Source organism: Oryctolagus cuniculus, chromosome 4 (assembly GCF_051225735.1).
Source record: "Oryctolagus cuniculus isolate XC-2025 breed Fujian yellow rabbit chromosome 4, ASM5122573v1, whole genome shotgun sequence".
NCBI lineage: Eukaryota > Metazoa > Chordata > Mammalia > Lagomorpha > Leporidae > Oryctolagus > Oryctolagus cuniculus.
Window position 1 is genome coordinate 2,716,624 of NC_142870.1, and position 22,317 is coordinate 2,738,940.

Consider the following 22,317-nt stretch of genomic DNA (forward strand, 5'->3'; position numbering starts at 1 on the left):
CAGACACCCAACACGCTGACACCCCAACACCCGACTCCCGGACACCCCGACACCCGACACCCTGACATCCTGATGCTCTGACACCCTGACACCCCAACAACCTGACACCCTGACACCCCGACACCCTGACACCCTGACACCCCGACACCCTGACACCCAACACCCTGACACCCAGACACCCAACACGCTGACACCCCGACACCCGACTCCCAGACACCCCGACACCCGACACCCTGACATCCTGACGCTCTGACACCCTGACACCCCAACAACCTGACACCCTGACACCCCGACACCCTGACACCCCAACACCCTGACACCCGACACCCTGACACCCCGACACCCCAAGCTCCAACACTCTGACACCCTGTGAGAGTCCTTTCTCCCAGGAGGAGGATGCGGGCGCCACCCATGGCCTTCCCTGGGCTCCATGGGTCCCTGGGGCCCTCAGTCTCAACCTCCCAGGCAGTGGGTCCCAGGCAGGGTGACGGCCCTGGCAGCCCATGCGGCTGTGGGGCTGCTTCCCAGGGACCACGCCTGGCCCCGGCCTGTGCCTCCGTGGGTCGTGGGAGCCACCTGCTGGCTCCAGACGGCAGTGCCAGCCTTCCCTGGGTGGAGGTGGAGGCGCCTGCCTGTGGCAGGGGCCTGGACAGACGGCAAGAGGCCAGCCTGCCTGGACCCTCAGCCCCTGGTCACCAGAGTCCCTGAGAGCCAGTGTCCCATCCAGGGAGGGGCGACAGGGAGGCAGTGCCTCCCACACTGGCCCAGGCTGCGCTAGCCAGGGACACGAGGGTGAACCCCAAGAAGACAATGGAAGCCCCCACGTGGGGTCCCTCCCTCTCCTCCCGCTGTCCCTGGGGCCAGGGGGAGGAGAGGGTGCAGGAGGCCTGGGGCCGGCAGGTGCATGGTGCCTCTCCCTCCCCCACCCTACCCCTCCCCAAGGTCCCACCCCTTCCCCACTGGACCCCCGTGCATCCTTCCCAGGCCACACCCCACCCATCCGCCCCTCGCAGGCTCCACCCCTCCCTCCCACGCCCCGCCCAGCAAGACCACAGGACAGCGTGTTGCTTGTGTCACCTGCTCTTTATTGGCTGCCATGGGTGACCGGAGTCCCCAGCAGTGGCACTACGTAGAGGGAGGGTGGAGGAAGAGGGTCTGAGAGAGGAGGCGCCGGGGAAGGCGGGCGGGGCCGCGGCCAGGGTGTCAGGACGCCCCCGGCCCCACTGCAGTCCGGAAGCCGTCAGAGTGTCGCTAGTGGTGTTCTCAGGGCCTGGTCACCTGCTTTGACCTCTCACCAGCAGCCCCAGGACGAGGCCTCACGGAGCAGGGGACCACCACCACCCTGGGTGCCCCTCTCTCAAACCCTCACTCCCCCGAGGAGATGAGCGGGAAGGGAAGGGAAGGGAAGGAAGACGAGCCCCACGCCTGTTCTGGGGTCCCCCCGGCCCAGGCACCGGAGGGCCTCGGTGGGGGCAGCGGGCTCAGGACGAGGGCGCCGAGCTGGGCTTCTCCTCCCGGGACACGGGGATGGCTCGCTCGCTGTGGCCAGCGTCCAGGCCGGACTGCACCTTGGGGCCGGAGAAGGTGAGCATGCCGTCCGCGGAGAGCGAGCAGGACAGCGCCGACTGGTCCACGTTGGAAGGCAGGCGGTAGCGCCGGTGGAACTCGCGGGAAATGTAGCCGTGGTCATCCTGGGCAGAGGCCAGGGAGGCGCCGTCAGGGGCGGTGCAGCGGCGTGGGGGGAGGGGCACGCGTCCCCCAAGGCCCAGACCCCTCCCGGGAGGCACGATTAACCCCCCTGGAACCTCGACCTGGCCTCCCTGCCTCTACAGAGGGGCTGTGACCTCAGACCTTCCTGGGGCGCCCACGGCCCTGGGGTGGCCACTGTTTCCACTCACCACGGTGCCCCAAAATGCCCTCTGAGTCCAGCCTGGCACCCCTGGAAAGCTCCCCACTCCCCTGGACACCCTGACTCCCCCACCCTGGACTCGTCCTCTGGCCTGGGCTGAGGGGGCTGAAGAGGAAGGGTTTGGGGGTGCCCCTCCCCGAGCCACCGCAGCCAGGAACACACAACCCGGCCAGGAGGTGCCACGGCCTCAGCCCGGAGGCTGCACACAGGCCCCCCTCTGCTTGCCCATCGTGGGACCCCGTCTGGGCTTCCAGCTCCGCCCAGGTGCTGCCTCCCCCCTGCCCCAGTGCCAGGGACTCCCATGCGGCAGAGTGGGCGACTGCAGAGGGGGAGCCCCTGCCCGCCGCCTGAGCTCAGCCAGCCATGACTCGGGACACCAGGTACTGGCCGCAAAGGGGCCCTGGGAGCTGGCCGTGTCCCTGTGGGCAGGCCCTGGGGCAGCCGTTTGCCAAGGGCTCTGTGCAACCCTGCTGGCTTGGGGCCCGGTCTCCCCAGCTCCTTGCCAGCCCCACCCTGCTACTCGGACGGCTTGGGTGGGGCTGGGGGCAGCTGGGAGCAGCCGTGGCGGGGCTCCAGGGTGGCGAGCGCGCCTGTCCCATCCCCGCACCGCCGCACCTGTCTCTCGTTGTGTTTGCCGTGGATCTCCACGAAGTCCTCCTGCACCTTCACGGTGAGGTCCTCGGGCGAGAAGTGCTTCACGTCCAGGAAGATGACGAACTTGTCCCGGTCGGACCGCACCTGGAGGCCAGAGCCGCGTGGGACTCCCCAGCCGCCTCCTCCCACGAGCCCCGAGGGACGGAGACCGCCGCGGGGTCCCGGGCGCCACGCTGCGCTGCTCCGCAGAGCCGGGTGGGGCGGGCGGTGCCGCTGGCGGCTGTGTGCTTGGTGGGGGCTGACTGGCAGTTATGGTGAAGGGCTGGCTGGTTAGGGGCTACCAGCTGGTTAAGGGCTGACCAGCTAGTTAAGGCTGACTGGCTGTTTGTGAGCTACCAGCTGGTTAAGTGCTGACTGGCTGGTTGAGGGCTGACCGATTATGGGCTAACTCGCTGGTTATAGGCTGACTGCTGGCCGTGCTAAGCTCCTGTCCTGTTGTCTCTGCCCGGGGCTGGGCTCACAGGCCACCGTGGCACCCAGAGCCCTCACACCGCTCTCCTGCCCGCAGCTCGGGCACCCCTGCACCGTGGCAGTTGGGGAGACTTAGCCCAGCCGTGGCACCTGTCACCCCGCTGAGGGTGGGGAGGAAGGCAGCTCTCGCGGCCTCTCTGCCGCTGGGGGCTCCCTGAGGGCCCTGGCTGGAGCCCCGCTCCCCACCCGCACCCGGGCTTCCTGTGCTGACGGAGAGCGGCCCCCGGGAGCTCGCACTGGCACCGGACTTGCGTTGCCGGGGTTGTACTTGGGGTCTCCAGCATGAGGCTGGCGCATCAGAGACCACATACGGCTCATGAGCTAATGGAGGAAAAGACAGCGGTGGGCGCCGGGCGCCCTCCTCCTCCGGCCCCTCGCAGGGGCGAGGAGGCTGCGCTGCGGGGCCCCCGGGCTGGGCGGCTGTCCCCACGGGCTCCGTGGAACAAGCCCGCGGCGGCTCTCCGGAAGTCCCTAGGCCTGCCGCGCCCGCCGGGGCGCTTACCTCAGAGATGCCGGAGTCCAGCACGGTGCGGAAGAGGGACTGGCGGTAGTAGGGGCTGATGGTGGACGACAGGAAGGGCAGCAGGTCATACTCGAAGAGGCCCTCACCGAAGAACTGGTCGAACAGCCGGCTGGGGTAGAAGGGCCCCAGGGTGCGCTTGAACCAGGGGTGCTGGATGGTGACGTCCATGGCCGGCGGTGCTGCTGCGGGGAGCGGAGGCTGCAGAGGATGGCAGGGGCTGCTGGGCAGTGCAGTGGACAGCCGGGGCGCCGGCCCTGCTTTATACGCCCCGGGAGAATGGAGGCATTAAGGGGGATTTCTCGGGAAAGGCATGAGCTCATGCAGGAGCTGCACGGTCAGCAACCCCGCGGGGCCGGCCCTGCACCCCAGCCCGGGAGGCCTGTGCTGACCAGCACGGGGCCTGGGCTCCGGTCAGCCTGCCTGGGCGCCTCGGGCCACCAGGGCAACAAGGAGCCGCTCTGCCCTCCCCGCCTCGCCCCATGGGGCCGGGGCCAGGCTCATGTCCCGGCTACTAGGGGTGGGGGCGTCACGGCCAGTGACAGAGCTGCGCCTCGGCCCTCTGCCCTGTGTGGCCCTCACGGTGGGGGCAGCGCCCACCTGTTTCCCGGACGAGTAGACAGGCACAGCCGTCAGATGTGGGGTCCCCAGAAGCTCCCGCTGCTTCCCACAAGCTGAGTTGCCTCTTACGGAAGCCTCGGGGGCGACGGAAAGCAGAGAAGACACCAAAGGGAGCTGGCAGTTCTGGCCCCAAGGGAAGCTTCTCCTGGGGTCAGGTGCATCCCCGGGAGGCCCCGTAGCCTGTGAAGCCTGGCCCCCACGCATGACCTGCTGCGACTGTCCTTGTCACCCACACAGTGCCCTGCCACGGGCCAGGCCTGTGGCCAGGGAGGCTCGCACGTTGGGGATCCCTCCCTTGGCAGTCTGGAGGTGCTCCTGGTCCCCCGGCTGCCAGCTGCCACCCCCGCGGCACAGGGCAGTGCCGGGCCACACCCCGCCCCGGGCTGGCTTTCGAACGCACCCTCCGGACGGTGGCTTCGTCCTGCCCGTTCCATGTGCCCCAGACCCTGGCCCAGCTGGGGGCCGGCGTCCGTCTCTCGTTTGTGGGACACACTCACACCCCACAGCCCTCGGGGATGTGGCAAGTGTGTCTGGGCAGCAGCACTTGGGGGGGCGCAGCCGAGGCGGGGTCGGCGTGGGACGTGGGGCGCCGCCCCGCGGGAGGCAGGGTGCTGGGGGTCACGCCCTCACCCTCATCTTGAGCACCAGCTCCGGGCACGGCCCTGGCGCGGGGTCTGGAAGGGAGGACCCTGACCCTTCGGTGTGTGATCCCAGACGCGCAGCTGTAGCGAGGGCTGTGAGGAGGGGCCGTGCCCCCGGCCCAGCCTGCACCGCCCCTGCTGGCTGTGGGAGGCAGCCCTGGCCTCACCCCGCGTGGCAGGCCCAGCTGTGTGCCCAGGTCACTCGGCTTGGACCAGGGGAGGGGACTGCGAGCGGTGGGGCTTTGGCTGCCTGTCTGGGCTGGGGACCAGCATCCCCTCAGTGGTGGGTGTGGATGGGACAGCCGGTGGCCCTGCAGCGCTGGCCGCTGACCCCGGGGCCCGGCTGGGGGTCCGCTCCCGTGGAAGTGAGCGTCCATCTGGCTGTGTCCTGCACAGCGGGGCGGGGCTGTGTCCTGCAGCCTGGGGCAGAGGAATCACCAGATTCCTTGGGCTTTTGTGTTCACTCCTCTCCGACCTGGCGCGGCTTGACCTGCGGTGCGCCAGGGGCTGCAGCCTCCCGGGCTCCCGTCCACGCTCAGCGGCCTCTCCCAGGGCCACACCTGGCACACAGAGCCTGCGGCCAAGACTGGGGGGGCTTGAAGTGAGGCCCTGCTGCGCCAGAGGGGAGCGACCACGAGTGACAAACACACGGGGCTGCAGCCACGCGGCCGGCAGCAGGAGCTCCGCGGAAGCCGGGGCTGGGGGGCTGGGGGGCCGCCCGTGTGGCGTCAGCAGCCACGGGCGAGGCCCGCTCTGCCTCAGACCTGAAAAGTAGACCCTTCTCCCTGGGCTGGGTTCCTCCCGGAAGCCAAAGCCGCAGCGGCAATGGGTGGCCAGAGCTGATGGCCATGAGCGCCAGCACCGGGCAGCACTGAAAACCATAGTAAACCAGGCTGCCCTCGCGGCTCCCGACGCGGCCAGGCTAAGAAATGCCGGTGCAGCCTGCGTCTCCCAGGCTGAGGTCCTAACAGCTGGGGAAGCTGGCACCCCCAGGGGAGCTGCTGCGGGCCTGCGGGCCTCCCGGCCGCCTGGACACGCCCTGTGTGACCCATCCTGCCGACCGGTCCACACCGAGCCATGTCTGCTGGCACCATCCATCGCTTGTGCTGGGACAGAGCCTGTCCGGCACAGGTGGTTCCGACAGCACCGGCTCACCCTCGGGGGCATCCAAAGCGTTGGCGGTGTCCTGGGGCGAGCCGCGGCAGGGAGGCGGCTCAGCCTGGGCTGGGCATGCCGGGGGCGGATGGCTTTGCGAGTGTAGACTCACAGGCAACCACAACTCTGAGCTGGGGTGCTGTGGCCTGGGTTGCGTCCCCCCAGCCTTCACGGCCCCTGTGCTGTCTCGGCTTCAGGGCGCCCCGGACACCAACTCGGGCGTGCGCTCAGGAGTGGGCGCACGGGGGCACGGCTTTCCTGTCCTTTCGTGAGAGCTCACCCTGGGAACTGAACTGCCCAAGGCACCCCCAGCTCAGCGGCTGCCTCTCCCACAGCCGTTGGCTTTGAGGTGTTTGAAGATTTATTTATATATTTGAAAGGCAGTTACAGAGAGAGAGACAACTTCCACCCACTGGTTCACTCCCCAGATGGCCACAATGTCTGGAGCTGGGCCAGTCCAAAGCCAGGAGTCTGGAGCTGCATCCCAGTCTCCCTCGCAGGTGCAGGGGCCCAAGTGCTTGGGCGTCTCCCACTGCTCTCCCAGGTCATCAGCAGGGAGCTGGGCCGGAAGTGGAGCAGCCGGGACTGGAACCAGTGCTCTGCTACGGGCTGAAGCCGCTGCGCCACCACGCAGTTCCCGAGGCAGGTGCTGAGCTGGGAGCCGGTCGGCCTCGCAGGAGAGGGCGGGACTCCTGTATCAGGTCTCCAAAAATGACATCGGCGCACAGAGAAACAGAGCCAGGGCCCGGGAGCTGCCGCGGGGTGGCTCCTCGGGGTTCCTGGTGCCTGCGCGCGGCTGAAGCTCAGGTGCGCTCCTTCTGCAGAGCGTGCGAACAAACAGTGAGAGAAGCGATGCTCACGGCACGGTCCCCGCGTGGTCCCCGCATGACTGGACAGGGCACAAACCTGCGTGGGGTGGACGAGGTGCTCGGAACGGCCATTCGCTCTGGGTGTCCAACGCCAGGCACACGGCCGGCTGCGGGCCCTCGGGGACCTCTTGCTGCGCCAGCAGCTTCCTCAGCCCTGCAAGGGCTCCATGGCCGTCCACGGGAGACCTGGAGCCCCCCACCCTCCGGCTCTGGGGCAGCCACACTGGGACCCCAGGGGAGAGGAGGCACCCGGAGCAAGCGTCCACCACAGGGGTCACGGCCGAGGGGAGGTCCGCCCGTGCCCGACGGCACCCCCTCCCACAGGCTGCTCCCAGCAGGCCCTGGGGCGGGAGTGGACGCGTGTGAGGCTGGGAGTCCTGGGCCACACAGGGCCTGCCCTGCAGTTCCCAGCTCGGGAGGGGCTACACACCCCCCTCACAGGTCCCAGGTGAGGGCCCCGGCCCGCCCTGGGGTCTCCCAGGCAGCAGCTCTGGCTCAGAGACCCCGGCCTGTGGCTCTCAGGGTGGCCATTCTCCCCGGGACATCGCCTGGCCTCTTGCCCAGCGCCCAGCACTCAGCTCCCGGCTTCCTAAGGGGTCACCGCCACCCCCTGCAGAGCCAGCGCCTGTGACGGCCAAGGTGGCCGTGAGGCCCGGGGCCTCTGCCCGGGGCCAGTGCTGCCCTGGGGGCCCAGGGACCACAGAGGTGGCTGCACCAGGCGGGCACTGGCTCTGGGCAGCCCCTGCAGCCTGGCCCTCGAAGCTCATGGCGGGGAGTGGGGCTGAGGCCACAGCTGCACACGCGGTGCCCACGCTCACGGCCCAGGTTCCACCAGCAGGCAGCGCCGGCCACGCGTGCTCCCCGGCACGGTGTCCACACTGCAGGGGTGAGGGCGCACGTTCCCCACTCTGGGAGAAGCCGAGAGGAGGATGGAGAGGGACACGCGGTGCCCACGTGTGGCCTGCGCCCTGTGCTGTGCTCCCCACCACGTGGGCACAGAGCATGGAAGACACAGAGAAGTCACGCGTGACGGGGCTGGGCAGGCCTCACACACGGCTGGACACGGGGTCTAAGGAGGCTGGGGAGGGGCCAGCTAAGAGTGCGGGTCTGCATGTCAGGGCAGGACCCCACAGGCCTGGCAGTGCGCACGCGTGGTGCTGTGTGCAGTGTGGTGTGTCTACGCGTGGGGGTGCTGCTGACACGTCTGTGTGATGTGTGTGCTGCTGAGTGTGTGTGTGTAGTATGAGGTATGCGTGTGCGTGCGTGTTGTTGAGTATGTGGCTGTGTGTGTTGTGTGCATGTGCACACGGTGTGTGTGTGTGTGTGTGTGCGAGACGTGTGCTGTGTGCATCTATCTGCACAAGGTATGTGTGTGCTGTTGAGTATGTGGCTGTGTGTAATATGTGTGTTGTGTGTGTCTGCACACAGTGTGTGTGTGACGTGCGTATGGTGCTGTGTATGTCCGTGTGTGATGTATATGTCGTATTGTGTGAGTGTGATGTGTGTGGTGTGTGTCTACACACGGGGTCGGTGTGTGTGTCATGTTGTGTGTGTGTGTACACACGGGGTCTGTGTGTGTGATGTGTGTTGTGTGTGTGCACACAGGGTCTATGTGTGTGTGATGTCTGTTGTATGTGTGTACACACGGGGTCTGTGTGTGTGATGTCTGTTGTGTGTGTGTGCACACAGGGTCTATGTGTGTGTGATGTGTGTTGTGTGTGTGTGTGAACACACGGGGTCTGTGTGTGTGTGATGTGTGTTGTGTGTGCGTGTACACACGGGGCCTGTGTTGTGTGATGTGTATTGTGTGTGTACATGGGGTCTGTGTGTGTGACATGCTTGTGGTATTGTGTGTGCACACAGGGTCTATGTGTGTGTGATGTCTGGTGTGTGTGTGTGTACACACGGGGTGTGTACACACGGGGTCTGCGTGTGTGATGTGTATTGTGTGTACATGGGGTCTCTATGTGTGGCATGTTTGTGGTATTGCGTGTACACACGGGGTCTGTGTGTGTGATGTGTGTTGTGTGTGTGTGCACCCGGGGTCTCCATGGTGGGGGAGGCTGAGCCCCCTCCATGGGGCAGTGCTCGGTGCCCCCGCAGGCGGGAAGCGGGGCCTCCCTGGGCCAGCCCCGGGCATTGTCTCCGACCCGGGTTTCGCCCGCTCTCAGCAGTTTCCCGTCCCACCGCACAGGGGCTAAGCCGGCACTGGCTGCACCCAGCGATTCCCACAGCGCCAGCAGTCTGTGAGCTCCACAAAGCAGCCCTGGGATTCCACCCCCGGGCGCCAGTCCGCCCGCCCAGCCCCCTGCGCAGGCCAGGCCACGGCCATTGTTGAGGCCCCGCAGGAATGCGCAGGCTAAGCCCTGGTCAGCAGGGCCCAGGGCACCAGTCCCGTCCGCCCGGGACAAAGCCAGCAGGCGTGGGGCGGGGGTGCTCCTGGCCTGGGGGTCTGGGGACCCCTGTGTCCCACAGTCCTGGGGCCCTGGGAGTAAAGTGTGGCTTCGCCCAAGAACGCGGGCGTCCTCCGAGCAGAGACCCCGGTCCAGGGACCCCGGGCAGGAAGACTTCCCCTGCTGGAGCGCAGCTTGTGAAGGGAGCCTGCTTCGCCCTTTTTGGTTTCTGAGAGACAGGCGGGAGGACCTGGCCAGGCCGGAGTCTGAAGCCAGGAGCTCCCTCTGGTCTCCTTCATGAGCAGCAGGGACCCAGCTATGGGGGCCACCGCTGCTGCCCGCCAAGGTCTGCACCGGCAGGGAGCTGGCACCAGGAGCCGGGGCTGGCATTGAGCCCCGGCACTCACGCATCCTGGGCCTGACGCCCGCCCCTGGAGGGCCGCATTCAAACGGCCCCCATGCCCGCGGCTCCGGGGGCTGCGCCTGAGACCCGAGATGATTGCAAAGTCCACTTTTCAGCTGACGGGGACTTGGCTACGTCCCGGTGCCTCAGGGACCCAGAGGCGGTCAGGCTAACCTGAGCCAGAATTAGCCCTGGAATTAGCCCGTTTCCCGGCAACGGAGTTGTGCAGGCCAAGGTCAGGGTGAAGGTCGGGCAGGGCATCGGAGGCACCGCTCCATATAGCACCCAGCCACGGACCCAGGACCGCCTCCCCCCACGCACCTGCCTCGTGCGGCTCTGCTGGGGCAGCCATGGGGCTCCCAGTCCTGAGGACCCAGGCGCCTCCATGGGGGGCTCCCAGCTCGCTCCCCGGGGGGCTGGGCCTGTGGGGACAGCGGCTCTGGTTGGCTGGATGATGCTACCTTTTGCACCTGTGCTTGGAATGCCATCAGCCTGTCACTTTTCTTTCTTGTGTCTTCCTTGTGTGGCTTGTGCCTTCCTTGAGTGGCTTTCCAAGAGGAAACCAACCTGGTCAGGAGCGTGGAATCGTGTTTCTTTCCTTGCTGTGGGGATAGCGCGACCCGGGGCCCAGCAGGTCAGCTCTGGGGTGCGAGCGAGAGCCTGCAAGGAGGTCCGGGCGAAGCCCCAGGAGCAGATGGCTAGCGCCCAGTTCTTTCTGTTACCAAGATTTGTTTGTCTGAAAGGAGAGCTATGGGAGGGAGGGAAGGAGGGAGAGAGAGAGAGAGAGAGAGAGAGAGAGAGAGAGAGAGAGTCTTCCATCCTCTGATTCACTCCACAAATGGCTGCAAAGGCCAGGACTGGGCCAGGCAGGAGTCAGGAGCTTCCTCCGGGTCTCCCATGTGGGTGCAGGGGCCCAAGGACTTGGGCCATCTTCTACTGCTTCCCAGGTGCATTAGCAGGAAGCTGGGTGGGAAGTGGAGCAGCCGGGATCTGAGCCAGAGCCCATATGGGAGGCCGTGTCGCAGGCAGTGGCTCTGCACGCTGTGTCCAGTTCTGAGGTCAGCGCGTGCCCAGCTGTGTTCGTGCCCCAGGCCTCTTTCCCACTCACACTGAGTGCCACCACCCCACGCTGCTCCACTTCTCTTCCTGGTCGTAAAGAGAACCAAGTGTGGCGGCGAACGGCTCTGCAGCTGAACACGCGTGGGTGTGAGCAGAAACAGAAGGCCACGGCCATGCCAGGGCTGTGCGGGAGACCTCCACCCCCGCGTGCCCCAGGGAGCAGCCAGGCACCCACAGAATAACCCCAGGAAGCTCACGGACCCACAAGCGGCAGAGCCCAGGACCCCGCCCAGGCGCCCACCGTGTCCCCAGGGGCTTCCTTCCCTGAGTAAAAGGGCGAGGGCTGCCTGGGGTCCCCACGAGCTGCCCCCCACCCATCCCAAGGGCTGACTTCCGTTTTAACTCCTCCTGCCCGCCGCCAGCTACGACCCTTTAGGTGGAGGGCCCGGCCTGGAGGAGGAAGACAGTCTACTCTGGGTGCTTGGTGACAGAGGGCGGTGGCCAGGGTCCCTGGCGGCAGGTGGGAGGAGCTTCCTCTTCTCAAGCCACAGAGCCCAGCTTTCACTTCAGGAAGTCCCGGCTCCCCGGGTAGGCAGAGACGACGCAGGGTAGGGCATGCCCGGCCCAGAGTGCCCGTGTGCCTGGGTGACCAGCCCACAGCCTCCTACCCGTGGGGAGAGGCTCCACGCCCCGCGGGACCAGGGCTTTCGGGGTGGGGGGGCCGTGAGAGGCTGTGGTCTCTACTTGGCTCCCCTCAAAGCAGGCGCTGAGAGGGGTGCAGAGGAGGAGGTGAGGCCGGGAGAAAGCCCCTTAGCAGGAGGGGCGCGTGGGGCTGGGCAAGTTCCCTGGGGGCGGGGGTCTGGGAAGCCGCTCTGGGGCGAGTCACGTGCAGATGAGCAGACTCAGTGAAGGGGGGACCCGGGGCGCCCCGCAGCTGCACCTCGGCATCGTCCCTCCAGGACACCCCACAACCTCCCCGCTCCTGAGGACGTGGCCGCCGGCACTTCCGGGTATGTTCTCCTGGGCAGAGAGCACCCCAGAGAGGCAGAGGCGAGGGACCCCCTCATCTCCAGGGGCGCACGGCCCCACAGGGCAGCATCGGGGCCAGAGACCCGGAGCACGGGGAGCCAGGCGGCTCTGCAGGGAGACAGAACGGCGGGGGGCAGGGCCGACGGCACCCCGAGTTTGAGGGACGGGCTGAGGGGCAGAGCCGGGAATCTGAGCGAGGCGAGGCCTGGGACAGCCACGGAGGCAGAGCCACACGGTCAACGTCCCGCCAGGCTCCGTGACCTTTCCGGGGGTCGGGGTTAGGGGCCCCCTCCACCCACACCCAGGGGGCTGATGAGGCCCTGGGCGAGTCTCAGGAATTCAACCCCCAGGAACATCCGAGAAGGAGGGCAGGGGAAGCCGAGGCCCACCCCCATGTCCAGTAACCCCATGGCTGCCCCAGCAGAGCCGGGCTCTGGCCTCTCCTGGGCCTGGCAGGTGCAAGCCAGCTTCCTGCCCCTCCCTGCCTCTCCCCTGCATTCCTCTGGGGGGCAGGGCAGGTGAGAGGCTTACTTGAATGGCAGAGGTTTACAACGGCAGGGGCTGCTGATTCCCTGCGCAGGCCAGGGACTCTGCAGCTCCCGCGTCGCCGTCCAAGGAGGCCGCAAGTCCACCCACTCCGCAAACCGCGCCTGCGCACTGAAGGCCGAGGCTCCCCTCGCCGAGGGTCCCCCGCTTCACTGAGTCTGCTCATCCGCCCCAGAGTGGCTTCACAGACCCTCGGCCCCCACGGAATTCGCCCAGCCCCTGGCCTGGGTCTCACAGCCCTGCTGTCCCCTCTGACATCCACAGCCCCTAAGCCCACCAGACGCCAGCCCCGGACGACCTCGTAGGTAGGACAGGAGGGCTCGGAGCGGGGCCGCTAGCTCCACAGCCCCAGGCTGGCCACAGTGCAGCCTCCCTGAGAGGCCGCCCCCGCCCCCACCGTGAGCCCGGCTGTCTGTCCAGTTCCGGCTGCCTGCACTCATGGCCGAGGGCACTGGCAGGGTCAGCCAGTGCTGAGCAAACACCGGCCCAGAGCCAGGCTGCCGGCGACGACCACGCAGCCTATGGAGTCCAGGAGGGGCGGGAGCCCTCCCCCAGCTTCCCACCCGGACTCCCCCATGTCGCCAACCCAGGGACCCGTTGTCAGGCCTGGCCTTGGCGAGCTGACATCACAGGTCAGCCCCAGGTCCTGCTCCTCCTGCCTCACGGTGGGGCCCCCAGCCCTTCAGCTCCCCCGGGCGCCCCTCCTCACTCTCTCACCCATCAAAGCTGGGGCTCCAAGGGCTGGGGCGCCCCCCTTTTTAAATAAAGATTTATTTATTTATTTGAAAGGCAGAGTTACAGAGAGGTAGAGGTTGAGGCAGAGAGAGAGAGAGAAAGAGAGAGAGGGAGAGGTCTTCCATCCGCTGGTTCACTCCCCAAAAGGCTGCAAAGGCCAGGACTGGGCCCATCCGAAGCCAGGAGCCAGGAGCTTCTTCCGGGTCTCCCACGTGGGTGCAGGGGCCCAAGGACTTGGGCCGTCTTCCAATGCTTTCCCAGGCCACAGCAGAGAGCGGGATCGGAAGTGGAGCAGCTGGGACTCAAACCGGCACCCATGTGGGATGCAGGCGGCGGCTTTACCCGCTACGCCGCAGCGCCAGCCCCTTCCTCTCTTTGTCCATGCTCTAAGGAGCCCTGTGGACGCCCCCAAGCTTCGTTCTGTGTGCTGCTGGTCCCCAGTTCCTGCCTGGTGTCCCCGGCCGCCTCCACGGATCTCATGCTGGCCTTGTCCCTGCGGCCCTCGCCCCAGCCTCTGGCTCAGCCCTGGGGGCCCCGCACTCGCTGTCACCCAGGCCACGCTTAGCTTCAGCCTTGCCACCTCCAGCGCCACAGGTGGGAGCCCCAAGTCCCCAGAGTTCAGGGAGCCCAACAAGGATGGGCCCTCCCTGGGTAGCACCTGTGCGTGTCTGAGGGAGGAGGCAAGGACATCCATCGGATGCGGCAAGCCCAGGGCAGCAGCCTCGGGAGGCACTATGGTGCCTACGCCTGTCTCCAACCCCCAGCCTGCAGACAGTGAGACAGGAAACACCTGCGGTTTACCCCACCCAGCCCGCGGCACGTGGCTGCCTGAGCTGGCTGAGACGCACCCCGTCCCTCCCTGGCATCCAATCCTGCCACCTCCACCTGCGAGAGCAAGGCAACCCAGAATTCACCCTCCGCTCGCTGCCACCACCCCCTCCACCCAGCACCCCGTGAACCTGCTGCCCACTGCCCAGGACCCTGCACCCCGAATGCAGGACCACACCCAGCTCTCCTGCGCCCCACGCCTTGCCCGGCTGCCCCAAGGAAAAGCCAGCGTCTTTGCAGGGTCGCCCCTGCCCTCACTCTCAGCGCTGTAGCCGCACAGAGCCAGGCACCCTCCCACTCAGGCCTTCGCACCTCCGGCTTCTTTCACACAGGAAGTGCTTCCTGGGGGGCGGCACCGTGGCTGAGTCTGTGGCACCAGCATCCCGTATGGGCGCTGGTTCGAGACCCAGCTGCTCCTCTTCCGACCCAGCTCTCTGCTGGGCCTGGGAGAGCAGTGGAAGATGCTCAACTCCTTGGGCCCTGCACCTGCGTGGGAGACCCGGAGGAGGCTCCTGGCTGCTGGTCTCAGATCAGCCCAGCTCTGGCCATTGCAACCATTTGGGGAGTGAGCAGTAGAAGGAAGACCTCTCTCTGTCTGTAACTCTAACTCTCAAATAAAATAAATAAATCTCAAAAAAAAAAAAAGTGCCTCCTTCAGTCCCCTGCATGGCAGGATTGCTCACCTCCTTGAGGTCACTAACCCAGTCGGTGTGGCGCCCGCCTCGTGCAAGGCCACATCTGCTTCCTGCCCTGGCCACAGGCTGCGTGGCCTTGGAACCTGTGCTGGGCCGCAGTGTGCGTGGACAAAGCCGTGGCTGCGCTCCGTGAGCAGATGCTGCCCCTCAGTGTGGCCACGGAAGAGGAAGGCACAGAGTGAAGCCGACGCAGGAGCCCCCGGCCACACGCGGACCCTGAGCCAGGAAAAGCGCCTGCAGCGTGAGCCAGAGAGCAGTGACGGCGACAACGCTGGCTGGTCGGGTGCACGTCCCCGCCCCGCCACGCCCGTTCTCACCCCCAGCCCTGCCCCATTGTCGCCTCCCGACCACGTCACCCGCAAACTGCCTCCCCCTGCTAACGCCCTGCCTTCCCTCCCAGAGGTGAGCTCTGTGGGCACAGGGCCTTCACCACGTCTCCTCACCACGGTCTCCCCGGGGCCAGGCAGGAAGGAGGAGACACTGAACAGATATGGCTGGGTGGGGGGGCAGATGTGTGGACAGTGGATGGGGTGGATGGATGGGTGGGTGGGTGGATGGATGATGGATGGGTGGATGGATGATGGATGGGTGGGTGGGTGGATGATGGATGGGTGGATGGATGATGGGTGGGTGGATGGATGGGTGGGTGGGTGGGTGGATGATGGATGGGTGGATGGATGGGTGGGTGGATGGATGGATGGGTGGGTGGATGGATGATGGATGGGTGGGTGGATGGATGATGGGTGGGTGGATGGATGGGTGGGTGGGTGGGTGGATGATGGATGGGTGGATGGATGGGTGGGTGGATGGATGATGGATGGGTGGGTGGATGGGTGGGTGGATGATGGATGGGTGGGTGGATGGATGATGGGTGGGTGGATGGATGGGTGGGTGGATGGGTGGGTGGATGGATGATGGATGGGTGGATGGATGGGTGGGTGGGTGGATGATGGATGGGTGGGTGGATGGATGATGGGTGGGTGGGTGGATGGATGATGGGTGGGTGGATGGATGGGTGGGTGGGTGGATGGATGATGGATGGATGGGTGGATGGATGGGTGGGTGGGTGGATGGATGGGTGGGTGGGTGGATGGATGATGGGTGGGTGGGTGGGTGGGTGGATGGATGATGGATGGGTGGGTGGATGGATGATGGATGGGTGGGTGGGTGGATGGATGGGTGGGTGGGTGGATGGATGATGGGTGGGTGGGTGGGTGGGTGGATGGATGATGGATGGGTGGGTGGATGGATGATGGATGGGTGGGTGGATGGGTGGCTGGGTGGGTGGGTGGGTGACTGATGGGACTGAGATGAGAGCTAAACCTGGTAGTAACGGGAAGCTATCAGTGGAGCCCTCAACCCAGAGGGACTTCCCAGAGGAAGCAACATCCAAGCAAACAGCCCGAGTGGAGACGCTGAGTCACCCAGTGAAGGGTTCCCAGGACCAGACTCTGCTGACCAGGCCAGGGGCGAACATGGACACTGTGTGGTCACCAGGGCCGGGGACATGGTCCAGGTGAGCAGAGGGAGCAGGAGGGTCAGGGAGATGCGTCTGGGGGACAGAGGTGCGACAGGGGTGTCCCCAAAGGTGAAGCAGGCGACAGGGGTGTCCCCGCAGGTGAAGCAGGCGACAGGTGTGTCCCCAAAGGTGAGGCAGGCGACAGGGGTGTCCCAGCAGGCGAAGCAGGCGACAGGGGTGTCCCAGCAGGTGAAGCAGGCGACAGGGGTGTCCCAGCAGGCGAAGCAGGCGACAGGGGTGTCCCCAAAGGTGAGGCAGGTGACAGAGGTGTCCCCAAAGGTGAAGCAGGCGACAGGGGTGTCCCCAAAGGTGAGGCAGGCGACAGGGGTGTCCCAGCAGGCGAAGCAGGCGACAGGGGTGTCCCCAGCAGGTGAAGCAGGCGACAGGGGTGTCCCAGCAGGCGAAGCATGCGACAGGGGTGTCCCCAAAGGTGAGGCAGGCGATAGGGGTGTCCCCAGCAGGTGAAGCAGGCGACAGGGGTGTCCCCAAAGGTGAAGCAGGCAGGATGTGAACCCTCCCGTGGGGCGCTTCGTCGCCAGCACTTGGACCTCAGCAGGGCAGGACCTGCTTCCGGCGTAGACGCCCCTGCCGAGACCCTCAGGGCTCCGGCCAGCAGCCGCAGGACGTCCTCCTGCGAGTGACGCGGCGTTCACCGAGATCCCTGCTCCAGCTCCCCACGTCCGCACCCCCGTGATCGTGTCAGGGACAGAGAAAGATGGGGAGAGGGTCCAGGCCACATCCCATCCCCAGAACCGCGAGCAGCATGGAGCTGGGAGGCAGGGACAGGGAAGCCGTCTGGGGCTCAGCGATGCCGGCCAGACAGCAGCCACATCCCGGGAGAACCTGGCCCGTGCTGGTCCCTGTGGCTGCCTGGTGGTTCTGCCCCACTCAGCTCAGCGGCCACCAAGTGGGGCTGGCTGTGGATGCAGAGAGGTCAAAGGCAGGGGACAGCGCCTGCCAGGGGGCTCAGGGGCTCTGGGTGCAGGCTTTGTCCACGACTGGCCCAGCAGGTCACCGGAGGATGAACCAGGCAGGGAGGAGCTGCCCGGGACCCCATGAGGCCGTGCTGCGGTTTGAGGATTTCCCCTCTGGAATGAAGCCTAGTCCCCAAAGTCTTGTGCTTTTTATTTATTTATTAAGATGTATTTGTTTATTTGAGAGGCAGAGTTACAGAGAGGGGGGGAGAGAGAGAGAGAGAGAGTCTTCCATCCACTGGTTCACGCCTCAAATGGCTGAAATGGTCAGAGCTATGCTGATCCGAAGCCAGGAGCTTCTTCCAGGTCTCCCATGTGGGTGCAGGAGCCCAAGGACTTGGGCCATCTTCTACTGCTTTCCCAGGTGCATTAGCAGGGAGCTGGATCGGAAGAGGAGCAGCCAGGACACAAACAGGAGCCAATATGGAATGCCGGCACCGCAGGTAGAGACTTAACCACTACGCCACAGCGCCGGCCCGCCTTGTGTTAATGGGAGGAAGAGTGAACGCACGTCCAGTGTGATGTTGGAGTGGGGCCGTGGGGTCATTCGATCGGCCTGGGTCTTAGGGTGGTGACCCTGTGACCGAGCCCTGGTGACGTGAGACCTCAGACATGATGGTCACACACTCCTGTCTTCTGCCAAGGAGGCCCTGTGCCACCTGGGACTCAGCCAGCGAGAGGCCACCAGTGCTGGCCGCTTGGTCAGTGACCCCGCCGAGCCATGAGCCACAGACCTCCCATGAGTCCAGCCAGCCTGCCTCTGGCGATTTGTCAGTGACAACAAAGCCGACCAACACGGTGCCGGCTGTCACGGGCCTCACTGTGTCTCCTCCAGGAGCTGGGATTCACTGAAATCCCAGGGGCGAGAGGAGCCCCCCGGGAAAGAGGGACAAACAGGAGCCAGGGTCATCCAGCCCACGGAACAATGTCTGATTTCAATATTTATGCTTTAAACAGCGGTTAAACCAACAAAACATCAAAAATCGCCCATTGTCACTATTTCTAGGTGCACAGTTGGAGGGTAACAAGCTCCCGTCCCCACCCCGGGCTCCTGAGCCCCCTCCCTGCCGTGTGCCTCTGAGCAGGCCACTCCTCCGGGTCCCCACAGCAGTGGGGCAAGGACAAGGAGCCCTCGTCCTGCTGTGCCTGGTTGACTTCATGGGCACTGCAGACCCTGGAGGGGGGGACAGGCTGAGGTCGGCCGGGAAGGGGCTCACGAGGCGGGGGAGGTGCCAGGGAGTTAGTGTGAGAGCTAGTGTGCGCCTCCCGTCCTGGGGTTGGGCTGCACCCAGGAAGTCAGGATCTCATCCCGGATGTGCGACTGAGTACAGCCACAGACAGCACAGGAGGCGTGTGCACAGGGTGAGTGTGCACAGGGTGAGTGTGCATGGGGTGAGCACTGGGTGAGTGAGCACGGGGTGAGCACGGGGTGAGTGAGCATGGGGTGAGTGAGCACTGGGTGAGTGAGCATGGGGTGAGTGTGCACGGGGTGAGTGTGCACAGGGTGAGTGTGCACGGGGTGAGTGAGCACGGGGTGAGCACGGGGTGAGTGTGCACGGGGTGAGTGAGCACGGGGTGAGTGTGCACTGGGTGGGTGAACACGGGGTGAGTGAGCACTGGGTGAGTGAGCACGGGGTGAGTGTGCACGGGGTGAGTGTGCATGGGGTGAGTGTGCACTGGGTGGGTGAACACGGGGTGAGTGAGCACAGGGTGAGTGTGCACGGGGTGAGTGAGCACAGGGTGAGTGTGCACGGGGTGAGTGTGCACAGGCAGCGCAAACATCAAATTCTGACGACTGCTGAATCCGGTGTCGGCACCACCAAGCTCCATTATCGCCTCTGCTCTCCCTGGGCCTGGGTTCTGGGCTCCCACACCTGGGGCCACACCACACAGGACCTCGCACCCAGGCCCCTTCAGTCAGGCCTGCAGGGGTCTCTGTGTCCGGGTTCCCCAGAGAAACAAACCAGAAACACAGAGGAGATGTAGACAAAGAATGGATTCATAGACGGATGAGAGGAGTGGATTGGGTAGGTGGATGGATTAGAAATTGACAGAGCCGGCGCCGCGGCTCACTAGGCTAATCCTCCGCCTGCAGTAACGGCACTCCGGGTTCTAGTCCTGGTCGGGGCGCCGGATTCTGTCCTGCTTGCTCCTCTTCCAGTCCAGCTCTCTGCTGTGGCCCGGGAAGGCAGTGGAGGATGGCCCAAGTGCTTGGGCCCTGCACCCCATGGGAGACCAGGAGGAAGCTCCTGGTTCCTGGCTTCAGATTGGCACAGCGTGCTGGCTGTGGCAGCCATTCGGGGAGTGAACCAACGGAAGGAAGACCTTTCTGTCTCTCTCTCTCTCACTGTCTATAACTCTACCTACCAAATAAATTTTTAAAAAAAGAAATTGACAGGCCGGCGCCGCGGCTCACTAGGCTAATCCTCCGCCTAGCAGCGCCGGCACACCGGGTTCTAGTCCCGGTTGCCCCTCTTCCAGCCCAGCTCTCTGCTGTGGCCAGGGAGTGCAGTGGAGGATGGCCCAGGTGCTTGGGCCCTGCACCCCATGGGAGACCAGGAAAAGCACCTGGCTCCTGGCTCCTGCCATCGGATCAGCGCGGTGCGCCGGCCGCGGCGGCCATTGGAGGGTGAAACAACGGCAAAGGAAGACCTTTCTCTCTGTCTCTCTCTCTCACTGTCCACTCTGCCTGTCAAAAAAAAAAAAAAAAAAAAAAAGAAAGAAAGAAATTGACAGATGGATACATGGGCAGCCACGCCGGCAGGTGTCCGGGACGGGCAGGTAACGGATGATCTGCCCCGGGGACTGGCAGCCGAGCAGTGCTGTGATCTGCCTCAGAGCCCCAGCATGGTGAACAGGTGTTGTCTGAGCCACTTTGTCACGGCCACCCCAGGGAAACTGACCACGCCCCTCCTCCTCCTCCTAGGAGCGGGCTGGTTCTGCCAGCACACGGAGTCCTTGCTGGCTCCTGCACCCAGCTGAGTGCCACGACAGGTGGCTCCGCCTCCATTTCCCGTCTCTGTGCCTCGGGGGTTCCTGCAGCTCCGGGCAGGTCCTTGGCCCCAGCATCCCCGACATGCCCGCCCCGGGGAGGCGCAGCCACCCAGCCGGCAAGCCAGGAGGACGTGTGCAGCACAGCTCGGCTCACACCCAGGCCCCGGCTTCCTGAGTGGTGGGGCAGCAGCTGCCGGCGAGGCGAGGTGGCGGCACACCTGCGGGCCCTGGCTCGGTGCCCGACCCGCGGGAGGGCCTAGAGCCACAGGCAGGCTGCTCCAGGACAGTCAGCTGCCAGCCCGCCCACCCCTTACCCATCTGGACACTGACCTCGCCGGCAGGGGGGGCAGCAAGCAGGGCTCGGCCGAGCGTGGGCTGCCCGGGAAGTGGTGAGAAGGAGGGGTGCAGGCTCCAGGAGGAAGTGGCTGGACACAACCTTGACCTCCTGCGACCATGCATGAGACCGTGTGGCAGGTGGGGCACTGCCCACTACAGGCTGTGCAGGATTCTCAGAGCCTCTCCCTCCACCACTGTGCCCAGAAACCCTGCCGTGTGGAGCCCCGGCAGCCCAGGACGGCCGTGGAGCCCCACTGTGGCCACTGAGCACCCACCCGGCCTCCCCGGGGGGCAGCAGGGTCACCCTGCCCCAGTGTCCCTCAGCTGGACGCCCCCAGCCCCCCGAGGTTCCCCCATGCGCCTTGTGCCTGGGCTGGGAGGGTGGCCCTGATCTGTGCAGCCGGCAGAGTGGGAGGGGCGCTATGCTCGGCTCCAGCCCTCCCGCAGCCCCCAGCAGGGCTGTGGCCCACTGTGGACGGGCCCCACAGGGAGCGGCCGCAGCCAGGGAGTGCAGGTGCATAGTCAGTGGACTGTGAAGCAGGGCTGTGCAGGCAGCAGGGACTGGCGTGACCCAAAGGCCAGGGCCCAGGGGAAGCAAAGGCCATCATGCGTCTCACGGACGTGACCAGCGGCAGCCCTCGGGCCCTGCTTCCACGGCCAAGGCGAGAGGCCAGGCCAAGGAGACTCAGGTGCCCTGGTCCACTTTGTTCTCCACCCAAAATGTACAGCGCAAGTCCGGCGTCGCCCCCTGGGGAGCACTGAGCACCCCACCCCCACCCCGCCCCGCAGGCCTAAGTCCCGCCAGTGGCCTGGGCAGGCTTCCGGCCCAGCACCGGCACAGACTGGCGCCCTCTGGTGTCGGCCGCCGCGGCAAGCAGGCTGGAAAGAACGTCCTCTCCACGATGAACCCCAAAATAGGACAAAAAAGCCTGAGTCCTGCGAAGTCCACCCCTCAACGCCGCCTGCTAAACACACCCGCCACCCTCCCACGGCCGACGACACGCGTGCAAACCCGGCTCAGCCGTCTGCCGGCACGGTTGCAAAACACAACAGCAAAGACGGGAGTGTGTTCACTGCTGCAGCAGCCTGGAGACCACCCTCCCGGGGCTTGGGCCACATGGCGGCGCCAGTTCAAGTCCCGGCTGCTCCACTTCCGATCCAGCTCTCTGCTGTGCCTGGGAAAGCAGTGGAGGATGGCCCGAGTGGGAGACCTGGAAGAAGCTCCTGGCTCCTGGCTTCATATCAGCTCATCCCCGGCCGTTGTGGCCTTCTGGGGAGTGAACCAGCGCATGGAGGACCTCTCTCTCTCTCTCTCTCTCTCTCTCTCTCCCTCTCTGTAACTCTGCCTTTCAAGTAAATTTTAAAAGAAAAAAGGAGGGTGTTTTGGGGGAAGAGACGTTCAGACACACGCTCCAACAGGGGTGAGCCCACAGGACGTCCCAGCCATGGGAGGACAAAGTTGGTCTGGTCCCACGTGCAGGGCACTTGAAATCCCAGACTGGGCGGGGCGGGGGGGGGGGAGGCTGCGGGCTGGGGGAGGGGAGGAGCTGGGGCATGGGACAGAGTCCTGGACGCACACGGTGGGCACGGCGGCCACTGCACTGCCCACGTGAACATGTTCAGGGTGGCAAATCTCAGGTGCACTTCACCGTGACGGGAAGCGAGGGAGTGAGGGTGTTGTGTGCTGTGCCATGGAAACACCTAGCCGCTGCACAACACTGAGGCCGGACAGAGCGTTTAGCACGTGCCCGCCTCCCCACGCCCTGCACACGTGGTCTAATCCCCCACGCCCTGCACCGCCCGCCTCCCCACGCCCTGTACCTGGTCTACATCCCCCACGCCCTGCACCGCCGGCCTCCCCACGCCCTGTACCTGGTCTAATCCCCAACGCCCTGCACCGCAGGCCTTCCCACGCCCTGCACACGTGGTCTACATCCCCCACGCCCTGCACCGCCCGCCTCCCCAC

The 22,317-nt window shown here is 65.6% G+C and overlaps 1 protein-coding gene across 1 annotated transcript; it reads right to left on the reverse strand.

The window, feature by feature from the left end:
- Positions 1-1,064: 1,064 nt before the first annotated feature.
- CRYAA (crystallin alpha A) lies at positions 1,065-3,783 on the reverse strand. The gene is made up of 3 exons (NM_001082406.2): positions 3,537-3,783; positions 2,525-2,647; positions 1,065-1,691 (listed from the first exon to the last, which is right to left on the reverse strand). The coding sequence occupies exons 1-3, from the start codon at positions 3,723-3,725 to the stop codon at positions 1,482-1,484; spliced, it is 522 nt and encodes a 173-aa protein (NP_001075875.2). The 5' UTR covers positions 3,726-3,783; the 3' UTR covers positions 1,065-1,481.
- Between the last annotated feature and the right edge of the window lie 18,534 nt (positions 3,784-22,317).

Excerpts from the sequence above, each read along its gene's own strand:
- CRYAA (NM_001082406.2), bottom strand. The coding sequence starts at position 3,725 with ATGGACGTCACCATCCAGCACCCCTGGTTCAAGCGCACCCTGGGGCCC. Across the intron at positions 2,648-3,536 it reads TGGACTCCGGCATCTCTGAG|GTGCGGTCCGACCGGGACAA; the intron begins GTAAGCGCCCCG and ends TCTGGCCTCCAG. Across the intron at positions 1,692-2,524 it reads GCAAACACAACGAGAGACAG|GATGACCACGGCTACATTTC; the intron begins GTGCGGCGGTGC and ends GCCTCTGCCCAG.